The 12810-nt window shown below is 42.0% G+C and overlaps 1 protein-coding gene across 1 annotated transcript in view; it reads right to left on the bottom strand.

Annotated features, from left to right (window-relative positions):
* Positions 1-12810, bottom strand: part of LOC124613859 — a 348632-nt gene that overhangs the window by 150145 nt on the left and 185677 nt on the right. The window contains exon 8 of the mRNA XM_047142584.1: positions 297-430. Within this exon, the coding sequence (XP_046998540.1) occupies positions 297-430 (134 nt within the window). The remainder of the gene's footprint in view (positions 1-296; positions 431-12810) is intronic.

Below are 12810 nucleotides of genomic sequence, written 5' to 3'. Positions count from 1 at the left end.
TGATTTTAGGATCGTGCAGCAAACCCGAAGAGACTTTCAAGTGAGTGCTTTGTTGTGAGACAGAACATTTTGGAAATTTGTGGTAAGTGTCTAATGGACCAAACTGCTGAGATGATCGGTCCCTAGGCTTACACATTAATTAATCTAACTTAAACTAACTTACACTAAGGACAACACACACACACACACACATGCCCGAGGGAGGACTCGAACCCCCGACGCGGGAAGCCGCGCGAACCGTGACAAGGCGCGTCACGCGACACGGCGTTTCAGACAGAGACACCAGTGACACTGACCTGGACGCCGTGGTCGGGCCGGTGGAGGGCGTGCAGGCGCGCCGCCGTCAGCTCCCTGGCGCCGTCCAGCTGGAGCTCCAGCTCCACGGGCTGGCCGTGGCGGCTCTCGTTGTGCCAGCCCACCCACCGCCAGTCTGCCAGGCAACACGAAAACAGCACATCAGTGCCCACACGTAGAGGCCGACAAGCCGGTGCTAGGGGCTTCAAATGGACGGCACATAACTGGCGGAATCAGCAAGAATCTGTGCAGAATGATCTAGCTGTCAGGCCAACGACGTGCGAAAGTGGAAGCAGAACTTCTGCGAATAACACCGTTTGCATTCGGATTAAAGCGGGCAATACTGAGGGAATCAGACTAGGAAATGCAACACTAATGACAGTAGATCAATTTTGTTATTTGGAAAGCAAAATAACAGATGATATCAGAACTAGACACTATATATTTGGTATACTCGGTATACCAAAGAAAACATTTCTGAAAAAGAGAAACTTGATAATATCGAATATTAATTAAAGTGTTAGAAAGTCTTTTTTGAAGCTATTTCTCCAAAGTGTATTCTCGTACGGAAGTGAGACGCACACGATAAGCTTTCGCACAAGAAGAGAGCAGAAGTTGTTGAAATGTGGTGCGGCACAAGAATGCTGAAGTCAGGATGGATAGATTGAGCAACTAATGACAAGGTTCCGGATCGAACTGGACGAAAAAGAAATTTATACGACATCTTGACAAGAAAAGGGATCGATCGATGAGACACAAGAAGGAATTGTCTTTACTTCTTCAGCAAAAGAGTTCTACTGCAAATCGACATTAATGTGGAACCAGGAAAAAACTTCAGGAAAGCGCACCTGTTCAGCGCAGATCTGTACAGCCGTAAAAGGTGGACCGACAGAAATAGAGGGAATGAGTAACGGGAAGCAGATGAAGTCTGGTGTTATCGAAGATATTTAGAAATTAAGTGACCAGGTCAAGTGCGAAATGAAGAAGTACAAAAAGAAGTGTTGAGGATAGAAGATAATGGTAGACATTGGATATAGTGGGATATATGGTGTGATCGAGAACGAAGCGCCCAGGTTAGAGAGGGTGTAAGACAGGGGCGTAATCTTTTACCCTTCACCGTCCCGTCTGTGCATCGAAGAAGCAGTGACGGAAATGAATGAATGGTTCCTGATTGGGATTACAGTTCAGAATGGAAAGATACAAATCACAGAATTTGTTGATGACATTACTGAACTAAATGAACGTGAAGTAGACTTAGGAAACCTGTTGAACAGAACGTAAAATCAAAATTGGAGGCCACGCATCTGAAGATGTGAAAGATTTCTGCTACATTGTGAGCAAATGACCCATGACGGACGAAGTAAGGAGGATCTACAAAGCACTGCAGTACAGGCGAAGAGGGCACTCCTGGTCAACAGAACTCTAATAATACCAAACATCAGCCTTAATTTGAAGAAGAAATTACTGAGAATGCACTTTTGGTGCACAGCACTGTATGGTAGTGAAACACGGAGTGGGGCAGAAGTGCAACATAAGAGAATCAAGCTGCTTGAGAAGTGGTGCTGGAGAAGGGTAGTCAAAATAGATGGTCCGATAATAAGTAATGAGATAAGAAAGAATTTGGAAAACAGTATGATAGGACATGTCTTAAGAGATTAATGCATAACGTTCGTGGTACCTGAGGGAGATTTAGGGGGTAAAAATTGTAGCATAGGCAGGGGTTGGCCATATATCGAACAAGTAACTGAGGACGTCGGGTGGATGTGGTAATCTCAGATGAAGGCGCTGGCAAAGAAGGGCACTTAGCGGCTGGTCGCATCAAACCAGTCGAGAAACTGACGCGAAAAAAATAATCTTTAGCATCCATAAATAATTAACCTTACGGTAAAAAGAGTAACGGAGGAAAGAGATATGGAGTCAGGAAGATTAGGATGTGTGAAATAGGGTGTAGTGGCCCCTGGGTAAAATAGTAACGTGGAGATGAAAAAATCGACACGTTACTTGGGGGACGATGGAGGACAGCATGAAACCGGTCGACAGAAAGAGTTACAAGTTCCTGTATTTCCACCTGATTTGTCGCTTTCTCTTTACACGATGTTCCGACAACCTCGCTAAGCGTCTTGCGCAGGCGTCGTCGCTCACCTTGTAGACTCCTGCATGCTGCACACCGTTCACAGTTCGGTAGGAGCGAGCGACGAAGTCAGCGCCGGACACTACGAAACGTTACTGAGTTTGTTTACCTCTGGTGGTGGCCAGAGACCACGTAGCGGTACAGACCACTGCCAGGCCCGTAATATGAATCCTGCCGGTTACTGACATTACTCGCTGGTCACTACAGAATACAGGGTGTTTCAAAAAGGACTTTACAACATTAAAGAGCCATATAAATTTATTGAAAGAAGATATAGAGCTGGGTTTAGTGTTATTTTGTAGGGAAACACATCAAGTATTTTTGCCTTAAACTAAAGATGATGTATCTGGCTTCCGTTGGTTGTTGTTGTGGTCTTCAGTCCTGAGACTGGTTTGATGCAGCTCTCCATGCTACTCTATCCTGTGCAAGCTTTTTCATCTCCCAGTACCTACTGCAACCGACATCCTTCTGACTCTGCTTAGTGTATTCATCTCTTGGTCTCCCTCTACGATTTTTACCCTCCACGCTGCCCTCCAATACTAAATTGGTGATCCCTTGATGCCTCAGAACATGTCCTACCAAACGATCCCTTCTTCTGGTCAAGTTGTGCCACAAACGTCTCTTCTCCCCAATCCTATTCAATACTTCCTCATTAGTTATGTGATCTACCCATCTAATCTTCAGCATTCTTCTGTAGCACCACATTTCGAAAGCTTCTATTCTCTTCTTGTCCAAACCATTTATCGTCCATGTTTCACTTCCATACATGGCTACACTCCATACAAATACTTTCAGAAACGACTTCCTGACACTTAAATCTATACTCGATGTTAACAAATTTCTCTTCTTCAGAAACGCTTCCCTTGCCATTGCCAGTCTACATTTTATATCCTCTCTACTTCGACCATCATCAGTTATTTTGCTCCCCAAATAGCAAAACTCCTTTACTACTTTAAGTGTCTCATTTCCTAATCTAATTCCCTCAGCATCACCCGACTTAATTAGACTACATTCCATTATCCTTGTTTTGCTTTTGTTGATGTTCATCTTATATCCTCCTTTCAAGACACTGTCCATTCCATTCAACTGCTCTTCCAAGTCCTTTGCTGTCTCTGACAGAATTACAATGTCATCAGCGAACCTCAAAGTTTTTATTTCTTCTCCATGAATTTTAATACCTACCCCAAATTTTTCTTTTGTTTCCTTTACTGCTTGCTCAATATACAGATTGAACATCATCGGGGAGAGGCTACAACCCTGTCTTACTTCCTTCCCAACCACTGCTTCCCTTTCATGTCCCTCGACTCTTATAACTGCCATCTGGTTTCTGTACAAATTGTAAATAGCCTTTCGCTCCCCGTATTTTACCCCTGCCACCTTTAGAATTTGAAAGAGAGTATTCCTGTCAACATTGTCAAAAGCTTTCTCTAAGTCTACAAATGCTAGAAACGTAGGTTTGCCTTCCCTTAATCTTTCTTCTAAGATTAGTCGTAAGGTGAGTATTGCCTCACGTGTTCCAGTGTTTCTACGGAATCCAAACTGATCTTCCCCGAGCTCGGCTTCTACTAGTTTTTCCATTCGTCTGTAAAAAATTCGTGTTAGTATTTTGCAGCTGTGACTTATTAAACTGATATTCGGTAATTTTCACATCTGTCAACACCTGCTTTCTTTGGGATTGGAATTATTATATTCTTCTTGAAGTCTGAGGGTATTTCGCCTGTTTCATACATCTTGCTCACCAGATGGTAGAGTTTTGTCAGGACTGGCTCTCCCAAGACCATCAGTAGTTCCAGTGGAATGTTGTCTACTCCGGGGGCCTTGTTTCGACTCAGGTCTTTCAGTTCTCTGTCAAACTCTTCACGTAGTATCATATCTCCCATTTCATCTTCATCTACATCCTCTTCCATTTCCATAATATTGTCCTCAAGTACATCGCCCTTGTATAGACTCTCTATAGACTCCTTCCACCTTTCTTCTTTCCCTTCTTTTCTTAGAACTGGGTTTCCATCTGAGCACTTGATATTCATACAAGTGGTTCTCCTCTGCAAAGGTCTCTCTAATTTTCCTGTAGGCAGTATCTATCTTACCCCTAGTGAGATAGGCCTCTACATCCTTACATTTGTCCTCTAGCCATCCCTACTTAGCCATTTTGCACTTCCTATCGATCTCATTTTTGAGACGTTTGTATTCCTTTTTGTCTGCTTCATTTACTGCATTTTTATATTTTCTCCTTTCATCAATTAAATTCAATATTTCTTCTGTTACCCAAGGATTTCTACTAGCCCTCGTCTTTTTACCTACTTGATCCTCTGCTGCCTTCGGTACTTCATCCCCCCAAAGCTACCCATTCTTCTTCTACTGTATTTCTTTCCCCCATTCCTGTCAGGTGTTCCCTTATGCTCTCCCTTACACTCTGTACAACCTCTGGTTCTTTCAGTTTATCCAGGTCCCATCTGCTTAAATTCCCACCTTTTCCGTTGGTTATCCTGCACAAATCCAATCGGAAGTCAATTTTCCCAAACTCGCTGCAGCATTGCAGGCGTATCTTGCTCAGTGGCGGCCTAAGTTCTTGCTCTAAATTCATGTAGAGAAGCACAGGAGTAAGAAACACGATATCCTTGATGAATCCCCACAAAAGAATCGAATCGTGTGAGGTCTGGGGAACGTGGGGGCCACGCAATCGGCGCATCACGTCCAATCCATTGACCTGGAAAGCGGTCACTCAGAAAATTCCGGACTTCAGCCAGGTAAGTCGGGTGGTGAACGATCTTGGATGAAGTAAACATTTCGTTCTTGGTCATCCTTATGGATCTGTGGTACCCAAAACTGTTGTAACATATCCAGATACACCATCCCGTTGATGGTTCTCTCACGGAAAAACGGGGCAGTACGCTTTGTTCTTGCTCAATGCACAAAAATCGTTCAGTTTAGGGCAATCACGAACGTGTTGCAATGTTTAATGTGGATTTTCACTGCCCCAAATCCTACAGTTACGTGTGCTAACCCTGCCACTTAAGTGAAAAGTCGACTCGCCAGAAAAGATGATTTTGCCCAAGATATGTTCATCCTCACGTAATGGATTTAACACATCCGCACACAAGTTCTTGCGAGCAATTTTATCACTTGTATTGCGTGTATGATCGTCCATCTGTACGGCTTCAAATTCAAACGGTTTCTCAACACATACCAAACACTCGTATGTGGGATCTGCAGTCCGCGAGATGCACGCCGGGTCGATTTCGTAGGGCTGCTGGCAAAACGTTGTCTCACTCGCTCAACGACGTCGTCAGACGCGCTTGGACGACCTGACGATTTCCCATGTCTTACCGAGCGGCCTGTTCCTACAAAACGTTTATGCCACTCACAAACTGTAGGCCTACTAGGAGGATCTATAGCACACTTGTTACGGAGATTTTGCTGAACTGTTGTCGCCGACTTCGATTCTTCAAACGGAAACGCACAGCTAGCACGCCCGGATCCAGTGAAGGCAGCCATCTTTAACGCAAATGCCGCTAGTGCTCTTCACCGCGTGATTCGGCACTAGCGAACTATGCGAAACAAATTGACACTATAATCACCTCTGTAGGTACTATGAACTAATTTTTATGAATTTTCAAAGTTTTAAAAACCTTTATGAAACACCCTGTATTCTAAAATTGCGGAAACTCCCTCCCCCCCAATTTTGGTTTTCTGGAGAACGCAATCGATTTAGGAAAACGTGTCAGTATAGTGTATTACTATAAAAGTGTGCAACTGTTGAAACCGAAATAGTGCATGTGGCCTCATTACATTCTTTTAGATTTAGAGAATATTAACAAATCAATTAATTCATGATCCCTACGAGATTTCAAAAATAATTTCACAGTTAATGCTTTATTATCTAAAAGAACCTTAAAACTGGAAGGCAGTTACATGAGACAAGTATGTAAAGCTCATATTAATTACAGTTAAGGGAGAACCTGCTGCCTTATTCATTTATTTCGAATATAATTTTTACTTTTAAGCATATTCATAAGTATTAAATTCCTAATAATCCGCGTACCACCAGATAGGTCGAGCGAAAGTAATATTACCTCTTTTTTTAAAGCGAGAATTTATAAACAGTTCGGTTATAGCACCAACGAAAGTTGTCTGAACATTGTATGAAGAGAAAATGGCGACTATGCTTGTTGTCAGTGAGTTTCGGCGAGAAAGCGTGAAATACCACGCCGACAGACTGATGATTTTCTTCTGTAATGTTGTGTACAGTGAGGAGGACACAATTGATAAAATATTGGTGGGGGTGGCAAGTTCCAATAGCACCAAACTGCTTAGGTCATAGGTCCCTAGACTTAGACACTACTTAATCTAAGTATTTAATTTTTTATATTTTTTAAATACAATGTACATCGGTTGAACATGCTAAAATTTTTACATCCATTACTTCAAGATCTAATGAAGTCGGTAACTATTTATATACAACGCTGTGGATTGGTATGTTATAAAGGTCAAATTACGTGTTTGTATTGGTAGGACTGTCAAAAACAGTGTCGTATCATTTCATAATATAAATATACGTTGTATGTCGAAGTGATAACGTTTTTCCGAGAAAAAGTGATAGGTTGGTAAATCTTTCAAAAAGTAAAGTATGACGCCAAAACGAAGCGTTTTTTAAAAACGTGGGTTTCATGGCAATAGATTTTCGAATAAAGGGAAACATTGCGTTCAACATGTGGCGTGTGAAGTTACAGACAATGAAATACAGGCAAACTCGTCAGTGTCTACAGAAACACCCATTTGTACTTCGAAGATTAAAATAAAATTTTGTGATACACAGTTTTGTAAAAACGAAAGTGATGTAAATGGTAGGTTAGGTTGTATTCTTATAGATTTATACATCCTAACAAGGGTGTTAGGTGAATGTGTGTGTTGTAAAATATGCGGAGGACCAGTTGGTTTACATGAAGACAGTGAGGTATCAAATGGACTAGCCAGGAAATTTATCATTAATTGTGGAAGTAGTAAATAAACTCAATGATTTTGAAATCCACCTCCATGAACCATGGACCTTGCCGTTGGTGGGGAGGCTTGCGTGCCTCAGCGATACAGATGGCCGTACCGTAGGTGCAACCACAACGGAGGGGTATCTGTTGAGAGGCCAGACAAACGTGTGGTTCCTGAAGAGGGGCAGCAGCCTTTTCAGTAGTTGCAGGGGCAACAGTCTGGATAATTGACTGATCTGGCCTTGCAACACTAACCAAAACGGCCTTGCTGTGCTGGTACTGCGAACGGCTGAAAGCAAGGGGAAACTACGGCCGTAATTTTTCCCGAGGGCATGCAGCTTTACTGTATGGTTCAATGATGATGGCGTCCTCTTGGGTAAAATATTCCGGAGGTAAAATAGTCCCCCATTCGGATCTCCGGGCGGGGACTACTCAAGAGGATGTCGTTATCAGGAGAAAGAAAACTGGCGTTCTACGGATCGGAGCGTGGAATGGTGGTGGTGGTGGTTGTTGGGATGTTTAAGGGGGACTAAACAGCTAAGGTCATCAGTCCCCCAAGCGTGGAATGTCAGATCCCTTAATCGGGCAGGTAGGTTAGAAAATTTAAAAAGGGAAATGGATAGGTTGAAGTTAGATATTTCGGGAATTAGTGAAGTTCGGTGGCAGGAGGAACAAGACTTTTGGTCAGGTGAATACAGGGTTGTAAATACAAAATCAAATAGGGGTAATGCAGGAGTAGGTTTAATAATGAATAAAAAATAGGAGTGCGGGTAAGCTACTACCAACAGCATAGTGAACGCATTATTGTGGCCAAGATAGACACGAAGCCCATGCCTACTACAGTAGTACAAGTTTATATGCCAACTAGCTCTGCAGATGATGAAGAACTTGATGAAATGTATGCTGAGATAAAAGAAATTATTCAGGTAGTGAAGGGAGACGAAAATTTAATAGTCATGGGTGATTGGAATTCGAGAGTAGGAAAAGGGAGAGAAGGAAACATAGTGGGTGAATATGGATTGGGGGAGAGAAATGAAAGAGGAAGTCGTCTTGTAGAATTTTGCATAGAGCATAACTTAATCATAGCTAACCCTTGGTTCAAGAATCATAAAAGAAGGTTGTATACATGGAAGAACCCTGGAGATACTAGAAGGTATCAGATAGATTATATAATGGTAAGACAGAGATTTAGGAACCAGGTTTTAAATTGTAAGACATTTCCAGGGGCATATGTGGACTCTGACCACAATCTATTGGTTATGAACTGTAGATTAAAACTGAAGAAACTGCAAAAAGGTGGGAACTTAAGGAGATGGGACCTGGATAAACTGAAAGAACCAGAGGTTGTACAGAGTTTCAGGGAGAGCATAAGGGAGCAATTGACAGGAATGGGGGAAAGAAATACAGTAGAAGAAGTAAATACAGTAAATGAAGCAGGCAAAAAGAAATACAAGCGTCTCAAAAATGAGATCGACAGGAAGTGCAAAATGGCTAAGCAGGGGTGGCTAGAGGATGTAGAGGCTTATCTCACTACGGGTAAGATAGATACTGCCTACAGAGACCTTTGGAGAAAAGAGATCCACTTGCATGAATATCAAGAGCTCAGATGGAAACCCAGTTCTAAGAAAAGAAGGGAAAGAAGAAAGGTGGAAGGAGTATATAGAGGATCTATACAAGGGCGATGTACTCGAGGACAATATTATGGAAATGGAAGAGGATGTAGATGAAGATGAAATGGGAGATACGATACTGCGTGAAGAGTTTGACAGAGCACTGAAAGACCTGAGTCGAAACAAGGCCCCGGGAGTAGATAACATTCCATTGGAACTACTGACGGCCTTGGGAGAGCCAGTCATGACAAAACTCTACCACCTGGTGAGCAAGATGTATGAGACAGGCGAAATACCCTCAGACTTCAAGAAGAATATAATAATTCCAATCCCAAAGAAAGCAGGTGTTGACAGACGTGAAAATTACCGAACTATCAGTTTAATAAGTTACCGCTGCAAAATACTAACGCGAATTATTTACAGACGAATGAAAAAACTGGTAGAAGCCGACCTCGGCGAAGATCAGTTTGGATTCCGTAGAAATGTTGGAACACGTGAGGCAATACTGACTCTACGACTTATCTTAGAAGAAAGATTAAGGAAAGGCAAACCTACATTTTTAGCATTTGTAGACTTTGAGAAAGCTTTTGACAATGTTGACTGGAATACTCTCTTTCAAATTCTAAAGGTGGCAGGGGTAAAATACGGGGAGCGAAAGGCTATTTACAATTTGTACAGAAACCAGATGGCAGTTATAAGAGTCGTGGGGTATGAAAGGGAAGCAGCAGTTGGGAAGGGAGTAAGACAGGGTTGTAGCCTCTCCCCGATGTTATTCAATCTGTATATTAAGCAAGCATTAAAGGAACAAAAGAAAATTTCGGTGTAGGTATTAAAGTCCATGGAGAAGAAATAAAAACGTTGAGGTTCGCCGGTGACATTGTAATTTTGTCAGAGGCAGCAAAGGACTTGGAAGAGCAGTTGAACGGAATGGACAGTGTCTTGAAAGGAGGATATAAGATGAACATCAACAAAAGCAAAACGAGGATAATGGAATGTAGTCGAATTAAGTCGGGTGATGCTGAGGGAATTAGATTAGGAAATGAGACAAAGTAGTAAAGGAGTTTTGCTATTTGGGGAGCAAAATAACTGATGTTGGTCGAAGTAGAGAGGATATAAAATGTAGACTGGCAATGGCAAGGAAATCGTTTCTGAAGAAGAGAAATTTGTTAACATCTAGTATAGATTTAAGTGTCAGGAAGTCGTTTCTGAAAGTATTTGTATGGAGTGTAGCCATGTATGGAAGTGAAACATGGACGATAAATAGTTTAGACAAGCAGAGAATAGAAGCTTTCGAAATGTGGTGCTACAGAAGAATGCTGAAGATTAGATGGGTAGATCACATAACTAATGAAGAGGTAGTGAATAGAACTGGGGAGAAGAGGAGTTTGTGGCACAACTTGACAAGAAGAAGGGACCGGTTGGTAGGACATGTTCTAAGGCATCAAGGGATCACAAATTTAGCATTGGAGGGCAGCGTGGAGGGTAAAAATCGTAGAGGGAGACCAAGAGATGAATACACTAAGCAGATTCAGAAGGACGTAGGTTGCAGTAAGTACTGAGAGATGAAGGAGCTTGCACAGGATAGGGTAGCATGGAGAGATGCATCAAACCAGTCTCAGGGCTGAAGACAACAACAACAACAACAACATTTTGGAATTCTCAGAAGTGTAAAGATAATTACTCTGAAGTCAATGTTACGCGGTTTTATGAATTGAGAGCTATTGGCAATGGACACACTGCAGCAGAACCAATGTGTCCCGTGATGAAAATGCTACGCCCACCTTGTAAAATCGACAAGTATTCAGGATTTATTGGAGCTATTGTGGAATCTGTTGCATGCGAGTCAATGAAGGGTGCTGCAGACGAAGCTGTTGAAATAAATGATGGTATGACTGACATACCAGTAGCTTTTGATGGCACTTGGCAGAAGCGCGATTACAGTTCTAAGAATTCCGTTGCTACGGTGACCAGTGTGGATACTGGAAAGGTAACAGATTTCCAGATTTTAACCATACATTGTTATAAGTGTAAATCGGGGAATGAAGAAGGGCATATCTGTGACAGAAATTATGGACAAAGGTGGTATGGAGGCCTCTGCAGCTACTGAAATTTTTAGTCGAGCTGTGAACGAAAGGGGAGTGTTTTACACTAAATTCTTAGGTGACGGAGACTCGAAAGCATATAACAATATAGTAGCCGCTCAGCCTATGGTGAGGAGATCATCACAAAACTGGAATGTGTTGGTCATGTTCAGAAGAGGATGGGCACCAGGTTGAGGAAGTTGAAACAAAGTTCGAGAGAGAAGAAACCTTCTGATGGTAAAACCATAAGAAGCAGGCTGACAGACAAAATGATTGATGAACTACAGCAGTATTATGGGATGGCCATTAGAAATAATACTGAGGATTTGTTGAAAATGAAGCAGGCAGTATGGGCTACCTTCTTACCCAGACTGTCAACTGATGAAAAAGCAGTACACCACCTTTGTCCTCCTGGACCTGATTCATGGTGCAGTTACCGCAATGCCCAGTACTCAAACAGTTCACACAGCCATAAACATTCCATCCCAGCAGCAGTCATGGATATCATAAAATCTATTTACAGAGACCTGGCAAATCTTGAATTACCGAAGAAGTGTTTGCATGGTCAGACTCAAAATCCCTATGAGTCGTTCAATAATCTTATATGGACTCAAGATTTTGTTGGAATGAAGACACTAAACTGGGGGGTCAGTGATGCTGTTATTGATTTTAATGGCGGCAACATTGGTAGGGTGAAAATTCTACAGCATATGGGAATTAATACTGGAGCAAACTGCATCAGAGAACTTGAATGGGTGGACAAGGTTCGCATTGATGAAGCAGAATTTGCAGCATAGTTGGACACTAAGAAGTCTAGAAAGAAGAAAAGAAGAAAAAACTTGGAAAACGATGAAGAGGATGATATACAGTATGGTGGAGGGTGCTTCTGAGTGACTAAAAATAAAAAAAAAATAAGCATATATTAAGTGAGTTACAGTCTTTTGAAAGTTTAGAAGCCGTTCCTGAAAATTTACGTTTTCTGGTACTTTTTCACTAAATCTCAGAAACTACTTAGAGTAGAGTATTCAAGTTTTCAGGGAGTAATAACATACGTATCATGAGTCTACTGAACTAAAGGAAGAACATAATGTTACGTATAATTAAAATTATTTAGGATAACGTACAAAAAATTACTCGAAATTTTAACTATGTAATTAAAAATTGCATTTCCAAAAGCAACGGCTGAAATGCAATTACTGAAGTTCAGTAGAGTCAGAACATTCGAACAATTTTAATAAACATTTTTGTAACAGTGATAAAAAAATTTTAAAAATTTGTCTTTCAACAATTCAGTCTTGATCACACCAAGTATGCTTCAAGAACATAGGTAACCGGTTTCGGTCTTATCACATGACCATCATCAGACTCATGGCAACCTTCGAAGATGGTAGGTGGAGCAGTTCTGTGATGTCAACCAGTTGACATCACAGAAGCTGAGAAGAGTGCTCCACCTGCCATCTTCAAATTGTTCAAATGGCTCTGAGCACTATGGGACTTAACGTCTGAGGTCATCAGTCCCCTAGAACTAATTAAACCTAACTAACCTAAGGACATCACACACATCCATGCCCGAGGCAGGATTCGAACCTGCGACCGTAGGGGTCGCGCGGTTCCAGACTGTAGGGCCTAGAACCGCACGGCCACGCCGGCCGGCACCTACCATCTTCGAAGGTTGCCATGAGTCTGGTGAGGGTCATGTGATATGACCGAAA

The sequence above is a fragment of the Schistocerca americana genome, chromosome 4, assembly GCF_021461395.2.
Source record: "Schistocerca americana isolate TAMUIC-IGC-003095 chromosome 4, iqSchAmer2.1, whole genome shotgun sequence".
NCBI lineage: Eukaryota > Metazoa > Arthropoda > Insecta > Orthoptera > Acrididae > Schistocerca > Schistocerca americana.
This window is presented reverse-complemented; position numbering and strand designations above follow the sequence as displayed.